This window comes from Notechis scutatus, chromosome 5, assembly GCF_049901735.1.
Source record: "Notechis scutatus isolate UNSWTSFEM ecotype Mainland chromosome 5, rNotScu1.2, whole genome shotgun sequence".
In the NCBI taxonomy this organism is placed as follows: Eukaryota; Metazoa; Chordata; class Lepidosauria; order Squamata; family Elapidae; genus Notechis; species Notechis scutatus.
In genome coordinates this window covers 58,591,260-58,617,290 of record NC_142013.1, presented here as the reverse complement: position 1 = coordinate 58,617,290, position 26,031 = coordinate 58,591,260, and the positions used below count along the sequence as shown (strand labels likewise).

The following is a 26,031-nucleotide window of genomic DNA, read 5'->3' as shown; positions in this document are numbered from 1 at the left end:
ATGTTTTGTGAAAACCCAAATAAAATTTATTTTTAAAAAAATCTCAACTAGTAAGAGAAATAAGGTGTATCTTCAATTAATCATTATAATGAGAAGCTTGGGTTCAATTTTATGAATTATCATCCTTGGGATAATTTATACTTGCCTCATTTAAAACTACATATATTCAGTTATTAATAACATTTTTAAGACCCAGCTCACAACCCATACATGGTATTACTTGGTAACTGTATAATCTCTCAGAATAAATTATTTTTTAAAAATGTATATCACTGTACTGACCTTGAGTAATCTCAAAAAGCTAAGCAGGATTAGCTTTTTGAAAATTAATATTTTATTTAATTTATATTACATTAAATTGATATTTAATATTTGGAGGTATCTAGGAATTATCATGGCTATTGACAAGTCTTGGAAGTTGAAAAAATATCTTGGAAGGAAAATAAAAGCAAAACTAAAGTATTTGAAATGCCACATGAATCTTTTTTCACTAGGGAATCATTTACATTTGTTTATTTTTTGGGGGTATGTTTATTTTGCTTAGTAATAATATATGAAACATTTCATATTTTTATTATTATTGTATGAACTAAATTCATTCCATCAAGGCATAAAATGTTAAATGATGTTTTAGAATGATTACTGTTCTATGAACAGACATGAGGAGATATAGATTCACATACTTTGCTTTTTCTGTGCTGGCTGGGTTTGTGTTTTATTGCATTTTCAAGGAAACCTAACTTGGTGTTATTTATAAAATCCAAGGTCATGATTTAAAACACGAAAGATAACTCACTTAATATTCTTCATGTTAAAAAGCAATTTTATCTCTGTAACTTAATTTGAACAAAGTTTTAGAGTTACAGATAAAATATGTAATTTTTGTATTAAGATATACCCAATTAAGAGTTTTTAATACATTTTTATCTGTCATATCACACATATTCAAGAAAATCTGAAATCTAGAGAGGCCCTTTGTTTGTACAAATATAAAGATATGGCTGTAACTGTTTTTTTTTTTAAATACAAACAAACCTTCTGTTTGTAGTTAAGTTCCAGATCTTTTGAAAAATCTGGGGAAAGCTCTAGGGAATCCTTAGTTGGAGAAAGGTGGGTGCCAGATCTGTGTAACTGCCATTCTTCAAGGGAAGAAGAATGGGGGGGGGCTGGTACAAGTAATCCTTTTTGATGTAACTTGAATATCCTAATTCTTGTATTGAATTTGTATAACCTGTACAGGATTTACAACTGGGGAGTAGAGCAGGGGTTGCCAACCTTTTGGACCTCAGGGACCACCAAACTCATTTTAGATCCCAGAGACCACCAACTGGTTCTGTGGGTGTGGCCTAATTTGTGGGTGTGTCTTGGTGGTTATGTCACTGGCTGGGCATGGCTTGTATGTAAATATTATAAATATTTATATAAATATTGAATTTTTTATAAAAAAGAGCAACTTTTACCCAAAATCAGGCAAAGCAGGCAGATTGAGTTGCTCACAAAATCACAGATTCATTCAGAGATCTATCTATCTGCCATTGGCTAGCTCAGTCTGTCACATAAAATTTGCTAGCAAACAAATGCACAAAATTAACTCACAACACACCATGCATGTAAATATTGATTTTTTTTATTAAAAAAGAGCAACTTTTACCCAAAATCAGGCAAAGCAGGCAGATTGAGTTGCTCACAGAATCATTCAGTGATCTATCTATCTGCCATCGGCTAGCTCAGTCTCTCAAATTTGCTTGCCGTGAGTCTGCGCTGAATCTGCTTGCAAGCAAACCTCCAGTCCTAAGGGAGGTTCGGCTGTGCTGAGCTGAAGATCTAAAGACTACCTAGAAAGCAAGAAATCCAACCATTTCCTGCTTCCTAGCTAATCTAAATCTCCCGGCACAGCAGAACAGATGATGGTCGGAAAAAGGGAAAATAGCCATTTAGCAGGCAAGTACCGGGTAAGGAGTGAGTGGGCGAGGAGGGTTTCCGCGGGCCATGTGGGCAGCTCAGCCTTGTGTTTCTGCGCAGCCTGGATTAATTGCTTTGGGGAGATGCTCTGGGGGTGAAATTTCTCTGTGGCCCACCAAAATTTTCTCGTGGCCCACCGGTGGGCCGCGGCCCACCGGTTGGCGACCGCTGGACTAGAGCCCAGATGCCTGGAAGCTTGTCACCTCTTGGAGAGATAGCAAGAGGAGAAGGGGCCATAAAAATTCCAGCTCCAAAAGAAACTTCCTGAGAATCTCTTCTCAACTATGTTCCCAGGAAAAAAAAAAGGGGGGGGGGAATTAACATGTTGCTTCTTTCTTTGTATTGACGAAATCCACACCGGACTAAGGGGAGGGTTCTAACTCCCTTTATGTAAGCTGCATGCCTGGAGGGATATCAGACCCTGCGTTGAATTTGACTTGCTGTCTTCCTTTTCAATAAAGAATTCCTTTTGAAATGCCCAGTTTTCAAAAGTTCATTCTTATCGTCTGAAGGGGAGAGAATCTGGCCCTTACAATGGGGCAGATAGAAAATCCATTGAACCAACTGACATAAAGGGTTTTGATTTCCACTGTTTATTTTTTAAATTTGCAATTTTACATTATAGCATCAGTGTATATCTGAGTTAAAGATACTTACAACAATAATGGATGATTGCTTTTATTTTATTAAAACAAAAAAAACCTAATTTTAAAAAACTCTTACGGGAGTCCAATAATAAATAAAGTGTAGCAGCTGGATGTGCCTCCCTACTTGCTTTTACTTCTGCAAGAAATAAAAACCAAAGTGTATTTCTCCAACCTCTGTGTTTATGTGAAAACAATTTTTAACAGCAACAGTGCTAAACGAGAATCCCCACAACTCTTTCATTTAAAAAAGGCTGCTTTCCTGTCCTTTTTAAGTTTTGTAATTAATTAAATTTAATACATTTAATTATACAACATTTGCACTTTCAGCCTGATCATTTATAAAAAGTCAGAATTCACTGTTTATTATCTTATTTGAAGAGCCATCCTGCTCTCACCAGGGCAATAAAGCTACTAGAAAGCAACAATTATATATAATATATTATAGGTTTATTAAGACAAATATATCTACAATACATGATTATTGGATAAGATCTAATGCATACGAATAACATGACAAAATAGCAAAGCAAAATAATCAAATCAAATCAAATGAAATCTGATGAGAATGCTGGAGCTGACAGACAACATGAAAGTGAATGGAGAAGCTGTTAGTAAGAAAAAACAAATTAGTCTCATAGGAGTACCACATGATAAATAGTACGTGTGTTGATCAGCCATGTGAATAAAATACAAAATGATAAAAGCTGTAAAATCTGAATCAGCACATAATGAAATAAAAAAATTGAGATGGTAAGGAGAAAATGGTATGAAGCAACTAAGTAATACCTGTCGTCCTTTTGGTTGTGTGGTTGATGGCAAGTCCTGCAGAATAAAGTCAACCCAGGAATAATAATTTTTCATCTTACTTTGAAAATAGGTAACAGTTTTAATGTCAAAGCTATTTTAGAGGTATTAACAATAATCATCTTCAGAAAATGTCAAACTCAGATTGTTTAGCAGCAAGCTGAAGCAGATAAAATTTAAGCAGACAGAAAGTGTGCTTTTAATAAAGAATTCATCATCTTCAACACAAAAATTCCTTAAACAAGGGAAAGTAATTTTACTATTCAAACTGTATTCCTGATGGGGCATTCATATTGATCAATATTGTAATTACAAATTGAAGCTAATATATTTATTTAAAATCTTGTTTTAATGGTATTACATAAGATTACATGACTAAATATATATTTCTAATTGTATTCATTTTAGTATTTAACCAGATTTTTTTTAAATCAAAAAGTAATTGCAATATTTTGAACAGTTTTTGAACTTCTCCAGAAGTTTTAAAAATATTTAGTTAAGTGTTGACAACAGAAATACAAAGAAATTTTTGAGGCAACATTTTTCTACAGATATTTTTAAGTTTTTACCATGTGTGTTCACAGAAAGAGAAAAAGGAAACAGCAGCAATATCAACAATGTTTACTAATATCTTTTTGCCTGAACATATATATGGTAAAAAGAACAGCACTTTGTGTTAAAGATGTGATGTTAATAGCTTGCTTATAAATGCAGTTTAAAGACAGTTTCTTTCGCTTTTCATATTCAGGCAAGGCTCATATTTCACAAAATATGTGCACATACCACAATAGCAGGTGACACACCAATTCGTTAACTCAGATAGCGGAAACCAATGTGGTAATCTAGAGAACTTTAATAATAACAATAGTAATAATGATGATGAGGCCTAGATCTTGAAAGCCACAAATATCTGTTTTACATGTTTTGCTTAAAAACACAAACAAAAGTTCAAAATGGAAATTATTTTTTGCTTAAAAACACAAACAAAAGTTCAAAATGGAAATTATTCTTTTTGCTTAACTTTGAGCTAATCAGGATAAAAATAACAAGCATATTTCAAGATGATTAAAACTTTTGCCTGATGGTTGAATGCAACTCATTAAAGGGATTTTGATTAGAAAATTATATTACTGAATAAACCACTGAATAAGAAAAAATAGGGAATTCTAAATATTCTTCATTTTATTAATAGAACACAATTTTTGATTGAACATATAAAAAGAATGGTACATAAGCACCAACAAGACTGTAATACTCTCTGTCTGGAACTGGAGGTCTTACCGAAATAGAATTGTTAATGCTGCTATGGCCATTAGCTGGGGACTGTCTGGATGTAGAGGGGGAATCTCTCTGAAATAAGACACAAGGTTCATTATCACACAACACTGCACAGATATATTTTAATAAACAAATATTGATAGGTTTAAAACCACTTTTGCCTTATTCTTCTTAAGAAATAATCATATTTTAACTTGCACAATACTCTTAAGAAGTCTATTTTTACATAATTTGCAGTGTCAGTGAAACTGCTTATTTATTAGCTCTGTTTTCTCTTAGTAGCAGAAACATTTCATTTTGATGAACATCTCTTCTGAAGTGATTATGTAATGAAGAAAAATACAAAGGTCTCGTTGGCCTAATTATCAAATGTAAAATCAGCTTTGTTAAACCACATTCAAACATTATAGGCTTTAGATGCCTCAGTTAAAGACAATTTTATTTATTCCTAGGATATATCTTTTCCAGAAATAATATGTGAACTAAGTTAGCATTTCAAGATTTGGTTGTGGGAAAGTAGTATATTTTTTTCAAAAATAGTACTAATGATATAATTTTTTAAATACTTCTATGGCTTTGTTATACATACAATACATACAAATACACACATACACAAAACTATATGTATCTTCATAAGAAACTATTAGCTTCACTTCAATACTTTTAGAGCAAATAATTTGCATTATGAAAAATAAAGAATATAGAACCAATAATTTTGCACTGCAATATTTGAAATTAGTACTATTTTTAAAGTTTATTTTTATTCCTTTAACATACCAAAGGGAAAATAGACAAAGAAAAATGAGGAAAAAGCAAAAAAGGAAGCAAGAACCTTTTTGTATTACAGAAAGAAAATTAAGCAATCTAATTTGTCTTCACTTTCTATATATGAGCTAGCTATTAAATTTATTAAGAAATGCTTTAATAAATTTGATAGCCAGCTCATATATAGAAAGTAAAGATATACTGGTGATCTGTAATTGTAAATCTGGAGTTGCTCTGTATTTCTAACATCGAATTACAATCTATTTTATTGCTGTCCAAATCTGATAGATCTGTAATTCATCTTGTAGTGTTAGATACCGTATTTTTGGTTATAGAATTAAACCCGATATTCATTTTTTAAATAATATTGCTCTTTTTAACAACAAGCTTAAAGAAATTAAACACAAATTGAGTAGTAATAGTATAATTTCAAATAATTTGAGTAGTGTCTCATCTGCTTTACATTTTGTAACGTAATTATTACATAAGGGATTAAGTTTAGCTAAACATAAAGAAGAATCTTTTGCTGAATCATATTGGTTCAGTTTTATCTTAAGATTGTAATAAACATAGCAATATTCTTTTATTATTAAGGCTCAATAAGATTAAAATGATAATTATTAATGACCCATAGCAGTTGATTTGTTAATATGGATTATTCTGACTTTTTATTTCAGAGTTCTTGCAAATGATCAATATCCAGCTTAGTGGTTGTCTTTTATTGTTTATAAAAATAACATAGATTTAGAACTTTTCAAGATAATTCCAATATTGATATTTACTTAGGAGTTTTAGTCACGTCATAAGGGCCAAAGTGTGAAATCAAAAAAACTTTTCACAATTTTAGATATTCCAAATTTATTGGAAATAAAGTAACCCACAGTATCTGTATCACCCTCTACCCCCCCGACACCCCAAATATAGGACTATGCAAGAGGGTAAATTTATCATGTAAACAATGATTGAAATTATACTTCCATCTTGGTATCTTCAAATATAACTTGCAATCTTCAATGCAAGAAATGCAATGGAGTTATGGTTAAAAATAGAGCCAAACCATATCAAAGGAGTCACACAGTAATCATGCCCATAATTTTTTTATTTGATCTTTAGATTGGAGAAAGAAAATGAAATAAAAATATATCCAAAAATTAAACTGAACTTGGGAAGATAATTCTTGCCTAGCATTATGTGATAGCTGTAATTTAGGTAAAGAATCCAGGGGGTTGTCTTTTTTACTAAAAACCCAATTCAGTGCCTTATCTGCTTGAAATAATATTATTAACATAGGAATACCTATATAACCTTCTTGAATTATTAATCATTTTACAATATTTTTCCACAAAAGCTCAATGTATTTTTAATTATCTAATTATATCAATTTTCCAGCTTTGAAAAGATATACAGGTAGTCCTCAAACTATTATCATAATGGAGCCCAAAATTTCTGTTGCTAAATGAGACAGCTGTTAAATAAATTCAGTCCCATTTTATGACCTTTCTTGCCACAATTGTTAAGTGAATAACTTCAGTTGTTAAATTAATAACATGGTTTTTAAATGAATATGGCTTCCTCATTGACTTTGCTTATCAGAAGGTTACAAAGAAGATCACATGACCCCAAGACACTGCGAAAATCATAAATATGAATAAGTTGTCAAGGTTCTGAATTTTGATCATGTGACCACGGGGATGCTGCAATGGTTGTGTGAAAAATCACTTGTCACTTTTTCAGTGCTGTTGTGACTTTGAACCGGGGTGGGATTCTACCGGTTCAGACCAGTTCTATAGAACTGGTTGCTATGATTCTGTGCAGTTCGGAGAACCAGAAAATCATGCCCCTGGCTGGCCCCACCTCTCCGCCTGCACCTCCCTGCCCAGTCAGTACTCATTGCACATGCACAATATTGCGCGCATGCCCAACATCCCTGACTGCATTCTTCCTTTCCCTGCATTCTACTCCTTAAGGTATTTCTGCCCCCCTCCCGACGATCAGCTGTTCCTATAGCAGCTGTGCTGGGATTCCCCTCACTTACTTACTGCTTCTCCCAGGAAGCTTCTCCCAGGAAGGCAAAAAATGGAGGCAGTGTACAGCATATACACCCCATCCCCATCCATTTTTCCCCCTTCCTGGGAGAAAAAATGCTTCAGAGACTTCTCTGAGGCCCCGGAGGCCCCAAAATGGAGCGCAGGGAGGTGCTGTGCCCCCACTCTAGGCTCCATTTTTTCTCTTCCTGAGCCCCAGGGAAGCCCTCTCGAAACAAAAATGTCCCCCCAGGAGGCTTCCCTGAGGCCCAGAAGGGCAAAAAAACTGGGGGAGGGGGATGCTGCAAAAAAGCCGCGCCCATCCAGTCACATGATCACGGCCGAGCCGTGCCAACAGAACTGGTTGTTACAAAATTTGAATCCATTTCCTGCTTTGAATGGTTAGTAAATAAACTGTTGTAAGTTGGAGACTACCTATATTACATTTACAAAATAAGAACATTTCCTTGGTATAACCAGGGGTGGGATTCTACCAGTTCGCACCTATTCGCTAGAACTGGTTGTTAGCATTCTAAGCAGTTCGGAGAACTGGTTGTTAGAAGAAATTACTGGCCTAATCCTGTAAGGAAGGCAGGAAGGAAACATTCTGGTGTTGCTTACAAAAACTGCCTCTCCGTTAACCCTTGTTAGATTCTTGACAGGACTAGACTTCTTGTCTCTGGAACTTCTCTAGAGTTTTTTTCCTTCCTTTACTGGTACTTTGCTTGTGTGGAGTGACCATTCAAAGTTACAATGGCACTGAAAAAAAGTGACTTATGACCATTTTTCAACTTACGACTGTTGCAGCATCCCCACAGTCATGAGAGGTCAGGTGAGGAGATGTGAGTGATATTGAGTTGGCCACACCCAGCCAATAACATCACCACCAAGCCACGCCCACCAACTAAGCCATGCCCACAGAACCGGTTGTTAAAACATTTGAATCCCACCCCTGGGTATAACTATTCCTAAACACCTGAAATAAATAAAAGCAATTATTAAATATCATAATTTTTTTTAAAAAAGTAACTATTATTATAGTTTTTTTTAACTGAAACAAAAATGATGCAAATTTGAGAGCCAGTTTGGTGCAGCTGGCTAATTTTGGGCCAGCTGCGCTCTCTCAGCCAAAGGATTATTGTTGTGGGGAAAATAGGAAATAATATTATGTATCTTTGCATTATTTGAAAATAGTAAAGGCAGAATTAAAAAAAGGAAAAAATTGAAGTGAGAAACAAGAAAAAAGAAAAAGAAAGATAAAAGAGCAGCCTCTGATTTACTTTAAAGCAATTGTAAATGCATTTATTTTTTCATCTTCTCTTTAAATGTATGTCTCCCTTCTTTCATATTCTATTCTTTTAATCATCAAACTCATAAATCACACATTGATTTTATTTTTAGCAAAAAGTCAATAAAGGTTTCCATTCACTAACAAAGGTAGTAGTCTTTTTCCCAATGAAACAAGTCCTCAGCAGAGATTGGTATATCAGATGTAAATCTTCGTTCCTTTAGGACACCTGCTATAGAGTGCCAAAATATTATTGAATTATGACTTTTGGCAGCTAATTCGAGTTCTGACCAGATTGAAATGGCAAAACTTGTTTTCTTTAATTTTGTAATTTTTTTATATTACCTTCTTGTGTGCAACATCTCAGCTTGTATATGAGCAGTAGGATTTCTCTAGGTGAGCCTCATGGCTGCCTTCAATTTCTTTTTCAGCCGCTGGCATTCAGGATCAAACCAATGGGGTTTACCCACTCGGGCTCTTTTTGTAGCAGGTTTAGTTGTTAGGTAATATCTTCAGGATATTAGAGAGATTAGAGAATGTGTTGAAGGCTGACTGTCAGTGAGTAGCAGATGACTGGATTGTTCTAGCCAGGTGGCAGCATTCTCTGCTTTAAGGCAGTCTGATATTGCCTTAGTATCAACTTTGGCCCAAATTAATCTTTTATTTTGGGTCACTTCTACCTTTTTGGTGAGCCATCTGTCAGCCATGTTATATGGTCTTAAATCTGAGCTGCCTTGCAATGTCACGCTTACAGGCTGATTATCGCTATCATTGCTAAAGTGTACCATGACCTCTGAGAAGAGGTCGACTTTATCTCTAGACACACAAGAGATCCAGTACACTGCTTGAATGGGCTGAGTGGTATGTGTAAGGATATTTGTAATTCTTATCCCTACCTCCCAGAATTTGAAGATTACCCTTAAAGATTAAAGAGACTGGGAGCAGGCCAGCAGCATTACTTCTGCGGTCTCTTGAGAGCCATTGAGGATGGTTATCAAAAACCTCCCCTGGGATTCCCTTCTTCTGGGCAAACTCCTACAAAGAGGGATCCAACCTAGCATTAAAAATCTAGAAATACCACTAAGGACTGAGGCTACAATACAGATATATCATCTAGGATAACTTCCAAACCCACCCAGTATTTGGAGTTATAATACCGCGATGTGTTTGGGGATATGCACATTTACCACTCTTATTAACTCACTCTTTATATCAAAATTTAACAACTAGGAAATACAAATACCTGTCTTCGTTGTATAGTTTCTCCCCCTGCCATTGCAATTCTTGCTTTATAAGAATGCATAACCCTCCAGAATGTCTCCCTTTGTTTTGGGGGCCAGGGAAGCCCATCCCTGAAAGCCTGGCAATTGTACTGGTTTGTCCACTTCGGTTAACCAGGTTTCCTGAATGGCTATTACATCAAATCTGGAGAGAAAGTTCATTAGTCCACCATCAACCATCCTTTTCCAACCAACCACATTCCAGGTCAGCATCTGTATGGCATTTCCAGAGGCAAGGTGATCTGGTGGTTGGTTGGTTGGTTGGCTAGCTGGTAAGAATGCTGGATGTCCACTTGAAGTTGCAGCTGGGTCGATATTAACTATGCTTCCCATATAAATACAGTTATTGTGAGGTTCAATATTTCTCCTCGTGAATTGCAGAACTTGTTGTTGCTCCTCTTTATCTTGATTGCCTGTGGGACTCTGCTTTTGCTTCAATAGACATTTCTTCAGTAGAAAGAGTATTTTAAAAAGAGTAAAACTAGAGAGTATAAAGGAGAGCAAAGCTCAAAGCCGCTGCTCACTGTCACCATCTTGGGCTACCTTGGAGTAGTAAAAGTACTGCCTATATAAACTCCACAGAACAATTTAGCTCTTGCTGCTTACAGATGGTCCTCATGTTATGGCTACTCATTGTTACCATTTGAAGTTACATCAGGGAACTTACAGTGGGTCTGTAAACCTGTGGCAGTTGCCCCAATGAAACAAGTCAATTTTGCCATCTCTACAAATTCTACTATCTTCACCAACCACTCCTCCATTATATGTACTTCAGAGACTTTCAAACACCACAAATTTTCAAAGAAACATTAGGGGAGATCTGTATTGTATTGCCAGATCTGTACTAGTTGCAAATTACATGCTGGTATTGAACTTTAAAGATCTAAACAAAGAAGGGTTTGATTTTGTGCAAAATCTCCTCTCCTGCTATGAATTTACACATTATTTAGGCTGATAGGAGAGGCTTTTTTAAAGAACTAGAAACCTGATTACTACATATAAATGAAAACCCCTTGCTTATGAAATGTGCCATCCTGATTGTATGGTTCTGATTGTATGGTTATATAACTTCAATACTATGAGAAAAATAATGCAAATGTTAATTCTGTTTTGAATTGCTTTATCCTTCTTTATTGTCAAATTAAAGTTAAGTGTGAAGAATACTTTTAATAACTACATGAAAAGTTTACAAGAGTTGAATGCCCTCATATATTTTAAGTGGATTTCCATATTGAGTATTTTGTTAAATGTATTCTTTAGAATCACACAGGGATTCCTACACAAAATAATTGGGTGTGGTATACAATAATGATGTTCATGTAGCAATTTAAAAATTGTTTATAATTAAAAAGCCTAACATGGCCATTGACTCTGGACAGTTTGTACTACCTGACCGAAAGCTTCCAGGTTGGAATCATCTTTCTTTCCTTCTACTACTTAAATAGTCCAGCAGTTTGGATGTGGTTTCATTAACATTTCTTTTTAATCTATATACATCTGTAGTAAACCGATATACATCCTTAACCCAATACCATAAAGTATGGTATATCAGGCCTTGTTTAAAATTATTTTTACATTTTAAAATTAAGTTACTCTACCGTGTTAAAGTGAGCATGTTCCTTTGAATATAACTTTTCATTATTGATTTTTAAACATTTGTATTTGCTCTTAGCTTTTTCATCTAAACCAACTGGTAACATTAGATATTTGTAACAGAAATATACTTACAATCTAGTTTCCAAGGTAGAATTCTATATATTTAGGAAAACAATATACATAATTGCATGAAATTGTTTTCTACTTCTAAGTAATAGAAAAATGCCTATGGAGATTCTCAGTCATCCAGATCATAATTGTCCCAAAAGTGCTTTTTCAAGAGGCAATTGGACCAGGGATGGGATTCGACCGGTGTAACTACCAGTTTGGTGATTTATGTTTTGAATGCTTACCATCCATCCATCCATCCATCCCATCCATCCATCCATATTGTTTTGCTTTTTATTTTTTCTCTCAAAATATTTTGTGTGTGTGTGTGTGTGTGTGTGCATGCATGCATGTATGTATGTATGTATCTTTTTTGCCTTTTTTCTGCTTGAACATTTAATATAATTTTGTCAGAGTATATTCATTAACTGGCAGAGACATGGTTAACAAAGTCAGCAAGTGAGTAAGCATGGCAACAGACCAGCCAATGGGAGCTGACAGCCTGGGTGTGGTTTGGCTCTGTGTGCTTTGCTGAGAATTGAAACAGAAACTTGCCTGCTTGCTTACTGAAACTGATATCTGCTCCGAGCTGCTGCTACTTGTGTTTTTGCTTATGTTACATTGACAGGCATGATATTCCCCTCTGAAAAAAAAATCTGAAAAGTAGCCAGGGGTGCAGGGGTTGCCTAAGCACCTGCCGCGGTCCGCGCAGCGCCCCAGTGGGAATTAAATTGGCAATGCCCCCTTGAAGCTTTAGCAGAGTAAAGTAATCAAAAGTGATTTTTCAAGGTGAGTCTGCATGATAGTTTTATTATTTGACAAAAAATAATAATAAAGAGCACCATGAGAATGCTCTTGGGCAAAGGATTTCACATTTAAAAAATAAAACAAACAAACAAAAACAACAAACAAACACTGCTTAACAGACAGAAAAACAGCCACAATGCTTCACCTCTAATTGGACTTTCTCTTTGTTCCCTTTCCTTTGATCAGCATTGCTTCTCTATGCTTCTTTCTAGCTACCTCCCAACAATTCGGCCATGCATTTTATTTATTTATTTATTTTTCTTTCTTTTTTTGCATGCCTTGAGAAACACAACTTCCTTCTCCCACCCACCCAAAAGAAGAAGATGATGATGATGACAGCGGGAGGCAGGAGTCACTCTCTCCCTTGCAAGTCCCCCAGCGCCCGGGGCTGGCGAAAAAAGCAAGAGCCGTTCTTACAATCTCTCTCTCTCTCTCTCTCTCTCTCCCTCCCTCCCTCCCTCCCTCTCTTACAGTCAAGCCCTTTCTAGCACGCACGATACGCCGCCGCCGCTTTGCACCTTGCAAATGCAAAAACCATGGAGGGCTCTGGGATTTTGTTTTTTGCAAAGAGCAGCGCGAGCAAAGAAGAGCAGCCAGCCAGCAACCTGCTACCGGTAGTCCAAACTAACAGCGCTGCTTATTGAGTCGGAGGTGGGGGGGAGGTAGGAATTAGGGGGACTGTCTTCACACTTGTGATTGTCACAGTGTCTCTGAGGTCACATGATCAAAATTTAGGCACTGCCATGTATTTATGACTGTTGCAGCATTCTGGGGTCATTTAAAAATATTTTTATTATGCATTTTCCTTTATAATACATCATATTTTCAATTTTACATAAATAATCCATCTCTTTCTGTCTCTTTCCTTCTCCTTCCCTCCCTTAATCTTAAACAATACTCTTTTTATAAAAAATGAATTGTCCAAATCTAAAACCTGCTATGAATAGTATAGATTTTTTTTTACTCGATACTGATTATTCATAAATATTTTATCATCTTCCTGATGCACTCAGATAAACTAAACTGTGATTAATGCACCTCCAAAATGCTTAATTCAAGGATTTTATTTACAACTTCAATTTACTGCCTAAGCTTTGAATCAAAGCTTTTGGAGTTAATATATATTTTAATAATTTTGGAAGATTCAATTGTTGGAATTAAGAATGATCCTTTTATATATCTTTTTGTATACAATACAGCCATTTTTGGGGGGCTACAACACATACTGTCAAGAACATATACAATGACTCCAAAATGGCAGTTACTGTGTGTGATAGTATGATGTATTTTTGCAGCACACCAACAGCATTCTTTAAAAATGTAAATAAATTGCATGTTCATTGCTTCTGTCATTATTGTGAGACCTGTGGTTGGGAAAGTTACCCAGGTACCTATTTAGTATAGTCTGCATTTGAGTAGGGATAGCATAATAACTTTTTTTGAATAGATAAAGGTTAAGCTTTGTCCTGTTCAGTCATTTCAGACTCTAGGACAGTGTTGGCAAACCTTTTCGGCAATGGGAGTGCTGGAAACTGGAAGAGCAGCTCCCCAACACACTTGATCTTCCGGTTTCTGGCATGCGCGCATGTGCGCACAGTAGAGCTGTTGTTCTGGATTCTGGCGTTCCCATGCACATGAAGACTAGCTAGCCAGCGCACATCTGTGTGCCAGAACCCAGAAGAGCAATGGGCGATGGCTGGCATGCCCGGAGAGATGGCTCTGCGTGCAACTTCCGGCACACATGCCATAGGTTCACCATCATAGGTCTAGGGGGTGGTGCTCATCTCCATTTCTTAGTCAAGTGAGCCAGCATTGTCTGAATACATTTCCTTGGTCATTTGACCAGCATGACTATATGCCAAGGCCCACAGAACGCTGTTACCTAATTAAAACCCTGTTGCGTAATTATTTGTCACTATTTGCATCTACTATCCTTTTAAACACATATCAAGATATTCATCTTCATACCTTCAATTGTAAATTAATTTAAAAAATACCATGATTAGCTTTTTTACAAGATTAATCTATCCCTATCTATTAAAATGACTTTTTAACAGATAGACGTATTTGTGTAGGCACATTTGTATTTGAGGCCATATTGCACAATAACTTAAATGTACTTCTGGCAAGCCAACTTTGTTTCAAAATTATAGAATTCCAGTTTTTTTTTAAAAAAAAAAAAGTATATAAATGTATATATCTGTGCATTACAAATCTATACTGTATTTTATCAGAATCTATACAGAGGAACAGTTGATATCTTTGAGCATGCAATATTTTAAAGTATGGTATCACTTACATAGTATTTCTCCCAGTGTGTTTGCTAAGTAGGAAAAACATCCTTTCTTAAAATGAATTTAAGCATAACAGATCTAACAAAATATATTTTATACATCTATAGGTTCTTAACCATAAACTACTGAAAAATAAACAACTGAAAACTTTTATATTGGTAATGAGGTAACAGAAATATTTGGTTTAATTGCCTTTTTGGAAAAGGTATTTCAAATAGTTTACCCAGTGAAGTATTAATATTTAGATGTTATGAAATTATAGAACTTTAAGACATCATTTGAGTATTTTTAAAATATAATTGCATTTAAATCTGTTTAAATTTGAATGTCTTCAGTTTATTACGGCAGCTTTTGAAGTTGTACATAACTAGATTATGAACTGTTTCTAATATTTCATATTATGATGATTTCCTTAAAACTAATCTTTAGCTATTTGATTTTGTTATGCTCCACCAAATAGGATTAATTAATCAAAATAGGAAAAGTTAAGATACAGGTAGTCCTCAACTTATGACCAGGTGTTTATTGACCATTCAAAATTATGACCTGCTTTCAAAGTTATGATGGCTACACCCCCCAACAGTGGTCACAGGATCGCATTTTGGATACTTGATAATTTATTGGAATGACTTACAACTGCAAATCTGGAGTCAATTATGTTCATAAGTCAAAGACTATCTGTAAATTCTTACTTCCTACAATAAAATAAACAACCACACATTCATTGAATATACAATAATATGGAATACCCCAAAATTGTAAATATTTTCAAAAGTTTAAATGTGACAAAAATAGCACTAATAACTCAGGCCAAATTTCCTAATCTACCTTCAGATGTTTTGGCTACATCTTCCATAAACTTCTGGTTAAGAATAATGGCAGTTATAGTTCTAACATATTTGTTGGACACACAATTAAGGAATGTTACTGATGGATTATATCAGTGGTGGTATTCAGCCAGTTCGCACAAGGATTTGGTGGGCCACTAAACCAGTAGTAAGTTCTGGCTGACCACGGCCCCAACCTGGTCACCCAATCGCCACTGGCTCGCTTGCCCCGCCCACCCAATGCTCGCTCACCCTGCCCGTCTGACGCTCGCCCCCTAAGGTATTTCTTCCCCCCTCCCGACAATCAGCTGTTCATACGATCAGCTGTGCCAGGATTTCTCTTCCTGAGCCCCAGGGAAGCCTTCTGGGAGCAAAAACGCCCCCCCCCCCCGAGGCTCTTCTGAGGCCAGGAAGGCCCAAAACAAAGCGAGGGGGGATGCTGTGTACCCCTCCTATGCTCCTTTTCTTTTTCCTGAGTCCAGGGGAGCCTTCTGGGAGCAAAAACGACCCACTCCAGGAGGCTTGCCTGAGGCCCAGAAGGCCCAGAAAACAGGTGGGGGAGGGTGGCTGCAAAAAGAAAGAAAGAAAGCCACGCCTACCCAGTCACTTGGCCACGCCAACCAAGCTACTCCCACAGAACCGGTAGTAAAAATTTTTGAATCCCACCACTGGATTCTATGCATTTTTAACTAATGTATCTTTGGATGAAATATTATATACTATGTCAGCAAGATCAACTTTTGCTGTATTTCTCATAACTATCTTTTCCACCTTCTTGCTTTTCGTATTAGGTTCTTCCTGCAACCTAAGAAAATTTTGCCTAGTGGATTCATCTAATTCAATTTTTCCAAAACTGGGTCTTTCCAGGTGTCCTGTGCACATTTTTCATCAGTCCCATAGAGCAGCAGTCCCCAACATTTCTGGCTTTACTGACTGGGGGTGGAGTTCCATGCATGCAGTATGCAAGAGTGCACAGTTCCATCTGTGCAAGCAGTGGGCATGCATGCTACTTGTGCAAGTGGAATGGCTTGCCTGCCACTTCTGCAGCCCTGTTTCGCAACCTGAGGGTTGGGGACCCCTGCCATACAGCATATAAATTTTGTTAGTCAAATGAGATGATGGGAGCTGTACTCCAATATTTTAGGAGAGGGTAAGCTACACAAAGAAAATATTTGTAGAACTAAGATTTGTTCATACAAGTAAGACTGAACAAATCATTTTTGATGGATTATAATATCTGCTTTAGCCTGCAGACACAATACACTTTACATTTATATGCACTTTTACTGTTATTATACATGCAAACAGATATGTTTCTTCCAAGCCACTTGGCAGTAGACATTGAAACTTGTATTGTGTACAGCCCTGTACTCCTTTTTCTAATATCACTGTTTGTATATGTGTACTTGTGTGTGTACATATGCACACTGTGTACCATAAGTCAGGGTCCATAAATTAATCACAGTATTTTTTATTAATATTTTTTCCAGAAAAATATTGTACTTAGGAATATCCAAAGGTCATCAAATAAGCAAGGAAGTATTCAGAAGAAAGTGGCAACCAATTGGAACATTTAATATAATTTATATAATAAATTATGGGGACCTGATGTGTGTTCTTTTTATGATGGAATCTATCCTAAAAATAAATCCCACTTAAATGCACCTCTTTCTGAGGACAAACCTTTATTCCTTAACATTTTCAGTATCCAAGAAAATATGCAAATTATTTAATTAAAATGAATATATATGAATGTTTTTAAACAAATTTGGTACTTTAAATAGGTTATGACTAGAATGTAATATCACATTTCCAAGAAAATTATTTGCATTTTCCATTTTTCTTTTGCTATTTCATGGAGAATCTGGTTTGTTGGTCAAAATAATTTTAGTTAGCACTAGTTAGCATTTTGCAATAATTGATCACATTAAATATTCAGCTCTTTCACTGGATGCATTCACTATTTTGATTTGTTTTATTGTTCCCCAATGCTACCTCTGGTTCTTTAATCAATCTGAATCAATAATATTATTAAGCAATAATATTAAATTTTATTTTTTAATATTAAAAACACTGTCATATCATTGCATCTTTTCAGCAGATCCTTTTATGAAATGATCAGAATTCATTGTCCAGATTTTTTTTTAAAAATATTTCAATTATCTTGCCCAGATGTATTATTATTTCAGCTTGTTTTTAATTATTCCATGACCTAATTATCATGATTAGTTTTGCTTTATTTTAGACATTTATGTAATATTTAATGAATTGATGTAATGAATATGAAATAGCAACAATACAGTAGGTGGATAGAACTACTCCTTTGTTCCGTTATCTTTGTTGTAAAATTGGTGTGTGTGATCTAACAGCACAGGCAGAAACAATTTCCCAGAAAGCAATAACATTCAGCCATGAGCAGGCAGTTAATTTTAAGACTGAGAAGAAAGCAAGTAATTCATTACCTCACATGAAGAAGATTGAGTGCGATAACTTGGCACAATCTTGAAGGTGATGCTGCCTCTCATTTCTCTCTGGAGAAAGTAAAAGTATAAAAAAGTATAAAAAATAAACAGTGCACCCAAAACCATCTAATATTTTAACAAAATAATAACACCTATGTTTTTTATTTCTAAAACTTAGTCACCAAATTTCAAAAGGGACTCAAATATACTAAAAAAAATATTCTCTTTGCACAAAGCTGAAGTGCTTATAAGTATTTATAATAAGGTTAGTATTTTAGAGAATATCATATTTGGTAGTAGCAAGCTGTTTTTTTGTTTTTGCAGTTTTATCATGTTCCCTCTAATTTGTACATACTTCAGCAACAAAGACATTGAGCCATTTTTAAATGTAGTTGTTAACTACACGACACTTATTAAACATATTATACATAAGTTACTGGTAAAGTACAAGCTTGCCAATAAAATGGCATAAACTAAAATGTCTAACAAATTACCTTTTTAAAACAGAAACAAAACTACTGAAGACTATTTTTTTAAAATTCACATAGCAATTTAAACAAAATTTACTGAAAGCAATCAACTATTCCTTTTGTGAAAAAAGTCAAATCAACCTGGATTCCAAGAATGGGATTATTTTATGGACAAATACATGCATGTAGGAAAAAGATAACAAGGAAAATTAAATCAGACAGAAATGAAAGTTGCTTAATAGAATAGAATTCTTTATTGGCCAAGTGTAATTGGACACACAAGGAATTTGTCTTGGTGCAAATGCTTTCAGTGTACATAAAAGAAAAGATATCAAGAATCATTAGGTACAACACTTAATAATAGCCATAGGGTACAATAAGCAATCAAATTATACTAGGAAACAGTCAATATAAATCGTAAGGATACAAGCAACAAAGTTACGGTCATACAGTCACAAGTGGGAGGGGATGGGCGATAAGAAGTGATGAGAAGATTAATAGTAATAGTAATGCAGACTTTGTAAATAGTTGGACAATGTTGAGGGAATTATTTTGTTTAGCAGAGTGATGGTATACGGGGAAAAACTGTCCTTGTGTCTAGTTGTTCTGGTGTGCAGTGCTCTAGAGCATCGTTTTGAGGGAAGGAGTTGAAACAGTTTTTGTCCGGGATGTGAGGGGTCTATAAATATTTTCACAGCCCTCTTTTTGATTCATGCAGTATACAGGCCCTCGATTGAAGGCAGGTTGGTAGTTAATTGCTTTTTCTGCAGTCCTAATTACTCTCTGGAGTCTGTGTCTGTCTTGTTGGGTTGCAGAACCAAAACAGACAGTTATAGAGGTGCAGATGATAGACTCAATAATTCCTCTGTAGAACTGTATCAGTAGCTCCTTGGGCAGTTTGAGCTTTGTGAGTTGGCGCAGAAAGAACATTCGTTGTTGTGCTTTTTTGATTATGTTTTTGATGTTAGGTGTCCATTTCAGGTCTTGTGATATGATAGAACCTAGAAATCTGAAGGTCTCTACTGTTGATACTGTGTTGTCTAGTATTGTAAGAGGTGGTGGTATGGGAAGGTTTCTCCTAAAGTCTACCACCATTTCCACGTTTTTGAGTGTGTTCAGTTCCAGATTGTTTTGGTTACACCACGAGGCAAGTTGTACAACCTCCTGTCTGGATGCGGATTCATCATTGTCTCTAATGAGACCAATCACTGTTGTATCATCTGCAAACTTCAGTATTTTAATAGATGGATTGTTTGAGATGCAGTCATTGGTGCAAGAAGTGAGAGTGGAGAAAGCACATAGCCTTCAGAATGTTCTGAAAATACTCTTCTTCTTGTCCTTAGTATTACAATGTGGAGTATGTTCTAGAATATTATAAATGAAAACAGAACTCCTGTTTTCAACAAAATGTGAAGACTAATCTATGTAAAAAATAAATCCAATAAATATTAACCCAGTTTCTACAATTGTTGAAATTGTAATTTAATTAAATAGTAAAGTGTTATTACTAAATATCTGTCAAACTTTATTCCTTAGTTAATGAACACTGATTGACTGTACTGACACAGCCAATTATTATTTTTATTCCCCTTTTCAAAACATTATTTGGAGTTCATGCCAATTTAAAACAAGACAGAGGACCTGGTTCCTGGTTTATTAAAAAAAAGATATACAAAGGAAGAAAAGTTAGACGAAAGAGAGAAAAGAAGCATTAATTTTCCAGAATATTTCTTTCCATAGGCTTAAATTTAGTTAAATTTGGACTAATATTCTGTTGGTATTGCTTTTGTGACTTTTTGGCTGCTGATGGAATAAGAATGCTAAACATTAACTCCTTTGGGGAAAAATCTGGGCATATTGTTCATAGCCAAACACAGTAATGAGTTCAAAGGAAATATTAAGACTGTTTTTACCAAATTCCAGGTTAATGTTGATCCTGCTGGTGAGAACATGGGGCTACCCTTGAAAAGTATCCAGAAGCTTTAGCTGGTATAGAACGCAGGAATGCAGGCAGTTATGTGTACTTGAGCAGTACTTTATACCTCTGCTTTGTGAGCTGTACTGGTTGTCACTCTCCCCAGTTATTTTAGCCTACCCATTAAATCAGGAAGAGAAGTCATGCTATGTGTTGTGAATCAATAAAAGTGAATAACCTAAATGCAAATTAGGGGTTGAAAACCTGCACACTTGATTGGTCCTTATACAACAACTTGGGATTGGGCCAGAACCAGTCCCTGATTGGCCACTTTTGGGACTGTCCTTATTGGTCAGTAGTTGGAACCTGTTGCACATTTTCATTGGTTAATAAGGCAGCAGCTAACCCTATAAAAGGGTTACTGCTGCCCATAGCATTGCTCTATTATGCCTATCACTTTATTAAAGAGTTGAAGTCACTGGTCAGATGTCTGGTCTCCCTTATTCTCCATACTTAACACTGGCGACGAAGGTGGGATACGGAGACCGAAGAGCTGACTAACCTACAGAGCAACTAACAGAGCACGTGGTTGAACACGCACCATCAACGGCAACATGGCCAGCGGTGTCGTACCACCCGCTCCATTCGACCCAGAAACCGAAGACTGGGAATCGTACATGGATAGGTTCCAGAAGTTTCTGGAGACCAACAATTTGAAAAATGCAACAGCCGGAAAAAAAAAGAGCTATATTTCTAACCCACTGCGGCCCGACCGTGTTTAAAATGGCAAAGTCACTTGCCAAGCCAGCAGAGGTAAAAGAGATGGACTGGGACGTCCTCGAGCCTTTACTACGGGCTCACTATGCGCCCACCGTGCCAACCTTAGTCCAAAGACACGAATATTATCGGAGGGACCAACAGAAAGGTGAAAGCCTTGCTGATTATATCGCGGACCTCCGAAACCTTGGAGGCCTCTGCGGATTCGCAGACTTAGAAGAAGCTCTCCGGGATCGTTTGGTTCTGGGCCTAGAAGACGGCACGATCCAGAGTAAAATTATGGCTAAGGGGGACATCAGTCTCACCGATGCCCTTAAAGAAGCCTCGGCAGCAGAGGCAACCAAGAAGTCGGCAGCTCGAATGCGCCGCACCAACGCACCGCTACGTAAACTCGCCACTGATACCTCGCCTCGCACAGAGAGACACCCGGTATCAACTCACCACGAAGACCTAGAGTCCCCGTCCGACAGCGATGAGGAAGAGGTCAACCGACTGCAAACGGAGCGAGACCAGTCCACACAACACTCCTTTCGACCGTGTGCCGGTTGTGGATCCAATCACCCACGATCCGGTTGCAAATTCCTCGACGCGCTCTGCCGAAATTGCGGGAGACGAGGTCACATCGCAAAGGTTTGCAGAAGCAAACAAAACTCCAAACCCCGACAGGCCGAATGCCAATCTTCAGGATTCTTCGGCACACACCGAGAAAAATTAAACCACTCCTACAGAAACAAACCGTCCACCACTTCCACCAGGCGTGAAGAAACCCGGCGGGAAGAGACCCACCAAACAATCACCATAGGCCACGCTACATCCCTTGATGCCGGGAAAATCCGAGTGAAGGTCGCTATCGAAAACAAACCTTGCGTGATGGAGGTAGACTCGGGATCCTCCCTCTCGATGGTGTCGTGGAAAACGCTCCAACAGCTTATTCCATCGATTCGCCGCCAAGACCTTAACCCTCAAAGGGTGATACTCAAAGACTATCAGGGCAACCGAATCCCCGTCGTCGGGTCCCGCAGATTCCAGGTCTCATTCAAGGACCGCACCGTCGCACTACCACTAACGGTCGTGGATCGAGACAGGCCTAGCCTTCTAGGCCTTCAATGGTTCCGGCCGCTCGGAATCACTGTAGCCGGAGTCCACAAGGCCGAAAGCGTCGATTGGGAGGAAGCACTCGTGCAAGAATTCCAAGACGTTTTCGCGAACGGACTAGGCAAGTATAAGGGGACCCCAATCTCGTTTAACTTGAACCCTGAAATAGCACCCATCCGCCTTAAGCCGCGTCGGGTGCCGTTCGCCTTAAAGCCTAAAATCGACGAACAACTCGATAAGCTGATAGCGCAGGGCGTACTGGAACCCACCGACCACGCCCGTTGGGAAACCCCGATAGTGACGCCTATCAAGCCTGATGGGTCCCTAAGAATTTGTGGAGACTACCGGGCCACATTAAACCACGCACTGCAGCAAAGTCGCTGCTATCCAGTACCGGTAGTGCAACATTTACTCCATTCCCTGGGCGGCGGGAAAGTTTTCGCCAAACTAGATTTAGCCCAGGCGTATCAACAATTACCTGTAGACCCAACCACAGCCGAGGCGCAAACGATCGTAACACATAGGGGCGCATTTAAATGCAACCGGCTCCAATTCGGGGTAAGTGTCGCCCCTGGAATCTTCCAGAGTTTAATGGAAAGGTTGTTACAAGGGATAAAAGGCATTGTCCCATATTTCGACGATGTACTCATCGCCGCACCTAACAAAGACATCCTAGAAAAACGACTCAGAGAGGTTTTACGAAGATTCCAAAATGCAGGCCTCAGAGTAAAAAAAGATAAATGCCAGTTATGTACCGAAAAAGTGGAATTTTTGGGATATCTCCTGGACAGCCAAGGAATTCATCCCACCGAAGACAAATTACGAGCAATTAAAAAGGCACCCATTCCAAGGAACAAGGCAGACCTACAGGCGTTCCTTGGACTTATCAATTTCTATAATGTGTTTTTACCCCACAAAGCAACAGTAGCTGAACCATTGCATAGACTATTAGACAAAAAAGCAACGTGGGTTTGGGGACAACGGGAACAACATGCTTTCCAACAAGTAAAGAAATTGCTAACTTCTGATTCAGTACTTATGCAGTACAACGAGACTCTGCCACTCACTATCACGTGTGATGCATCACCTTTGGGGTTGGGGCAATTCTGGCCCACGTGTTACCAAACGGAACGGAGGCCCCCATCGCTTTTTTCGCGAACCTTAGCTAAAGCTGAACGAAATTATAGTCAGCTGGACAAAGAAGCTTTAGCTATTGTTGCTGCAGTTAAAAGATTTCACGAATATGTTTATGGCCATGCGTTTACAATAATCACTGATCATAAACCGCTACTGGGGATCATTGCGGGTAATAAACCAACCCCGTATATATTGTCCCCCAGAATGACCCGTTGGTCTGAATTCCTGGCGGCCTACAACTACACCTTGCAACACCGCCCGGGGAAATCGATTCTCCACGCCGACGCATTGAGCAGAACACCGCTCCCAGACGCTGTTGTGGATCCAGCCCCAACCCTCTCAACACTACAGATTGAAGCTCTACAGGCACCACCCTTGACGGCTAGAGACATTGCTTTTGAAACGAAACGTGACCCAGTTCTGCAACACATACTACGCTGGGTTGAACGGGGGTGGCCGACGGACCGAATTGCACCTGAATGGGCGCCCTTCAAAGCCCGCCAAACCGAGCTGTTTTCCCAAAAAGGCTGTATCTTGTGGGGCGATCGAGTCGTAATCCCTGGCAAATTGCAACAGACTGTGTTGGCGGTATTGCATGAGGGACATCCGGGCATTGTGCGGATGAAATCACTCGCACGCAGCTACGCTTGGTGGCCGGGAATCGACAAAAGAATCGAGGCCTGGGTCGCTACGTGCCAACGTTGCCAGGACGTCAGCAACGCCCCACCGAAAGCAAGCCCAACTGAATGGGAAACACCGAGGGGACCGTGGTCCCGTATTCATATTGACTTTGCGGGGCCTACCAAAGGTCACACTTTCCTGATTACTGTCGACGCCTATTCTAACTGGCTCGAGATTCATCGAATGCACACAACTACAACCGACTCAGTTATTAATAAATTAAACAGACTATTTGCCACGCACGGGTTTCCGGATGTGTTGGTCTCGGACAACGGCCCACAGTTCACTGCATTGCCCTTTGAACAATATCTGGCTGATCGGGGCATCCGCCATGCGCTGACCTCGCCCACGCACCCTGCGGCGAATGGACATGCAGAACGCATGGTACAATTTGTGAAAAAGACCCTGCATAAAATGGAATTTGGCAACATCGACGAGAAAATCAATCGAATCCTCTTATTGCAGCACATCACGCCCCACAGCGTGACCAACAAAACACCCGCTGAACTTCTTATGGGGCGGAAAATACGATCGCACCTTGACCGGCTCCACCCGCTTCGCACCAGAAAAACCTTTCGGCTCCAGCAGCAAATGCCGGGAATTTAAGGTAGGCGATTTAATCTTTGCCAAAAACTTTTCCGGCGACCCGTTATGGATACCCGCAACCGTTACCCACCTCACCGGGCCTAGATCTTACCGCCTGCTAACAGACGATGGGAGGGTGTGGAAACGCCACATAGACCAACTCTGATCGAGATTACCACCCAGCGGCCATGACTTCCCCAGTTCACCAACTCAAGGGGGAGGGAGTATTGAGGGAATTGACTTTGATACAACTAATAGCAGGTCAACGGGAGCCCTACAGCCCAGCGAAGCACCGGAACGTGAAGCGGGGAGGGAGTTGATGTCTTCAGGGAACTTTAATACGGGGGAAAACGAACTGCAAAACCCCGAAGAAACACGCAGTAGCAGAGACAACCACAGTGAATGCAGCACAGAATCGCCGTGCAGCGAAATAGAACTCAACAATGGTCATCCAAACGCTCCACCGGAACCGGACATTGGACAAAACCCGGTGGAGCCTCGGAAATCATCCAGGCAGACCAAACGGCCTGCCTATCTTGAGGATTTTATCACAGCTCCCCTCAAACGGAACCCAAGGGGGAGGGGTGTTGTGAATCAATAAAAGTGAATAACCTAAATGCAAATTAGGGGTTGAAAACCTGCACACTTGATTGGTCCTTATACAACAACTTGGGATTGGGCCAGAACCAGTCCCTGATTGGCCACTTTTGGGACTGTCCTTATTGGTCAGTAGTTGGAACCTGTTGCACATTTTCATTGGTTAATAAGGCAGCAGCTAACCCTATAAAAGGGTTACTGCTGCCCATAGCATTGCTCTATTATGCCTATCACTTTATTAAAGAGTTGAAGTCACTGGTCAGATGTCTGGTCTCCCTTATTCTCCATACTTAACACTATGGGTACCAAAAGCTACAGATCAGGTAGGTCTCAAGAGACAGGATTTCTTTGCTATGATGATCACTTTATGGAACATTTCCTCCCTGTCCAGTGGTGGGATTCAGCCAGTTCACACCACTTTGGGAGAACCGGTTGTTAACTTTCTGAGCAGTTTGGTGAACTGGTTGTTGGAAGAAATCATTAGGGCAGAGAACCGGTTGTTAAATTATTTGAATCCCATCACTGCCCCCCTCCCAAATTGATTAGCTTCACCCAATTAACATTATGGAAGGCTCTCAAGACCAGGCTATGTCATCAGGTCTGGCATTTCCAGAGAACCAGAGATATACTCA

At 38.3% G+C, this 26,031-nt stretch overlaps 1 protein-coding gene across 1 annotated transcript in view; it reads right to left on the bottom strand.

Annotated features, from left to right (window-relative positions):
• The window catches only part of CASK (calcium/calmodulin dependent serine protein kinase), a 209,519-nt gene that overhangs the window by 41,962 nt on the left and 141,526 nt on the right, over positions 1-26,031 (bottom strand). The window contains exons 17-20 of the mRNA XM_087967572.1: positions 18,143-18,211; positions 14,859-14,882; positions 4,695-4,763; positions 3,396-3,431 (exon numbers count right to left, since the gene is read on the bottom strand). Of these exons, the coding sequence (XP_087823698.1) occupies positions 3,396-3,431; positions 4,695-4,763; positions 14,859-14,882; positions 18,143-18,211 (198 nt within the window). The remainder of the gene's footprint in view (positions 1-3,395; positions 3,432-4,694; positions 4,764-14,858; positions 14,883-18,142; positions 18,212-26,031) is intronic.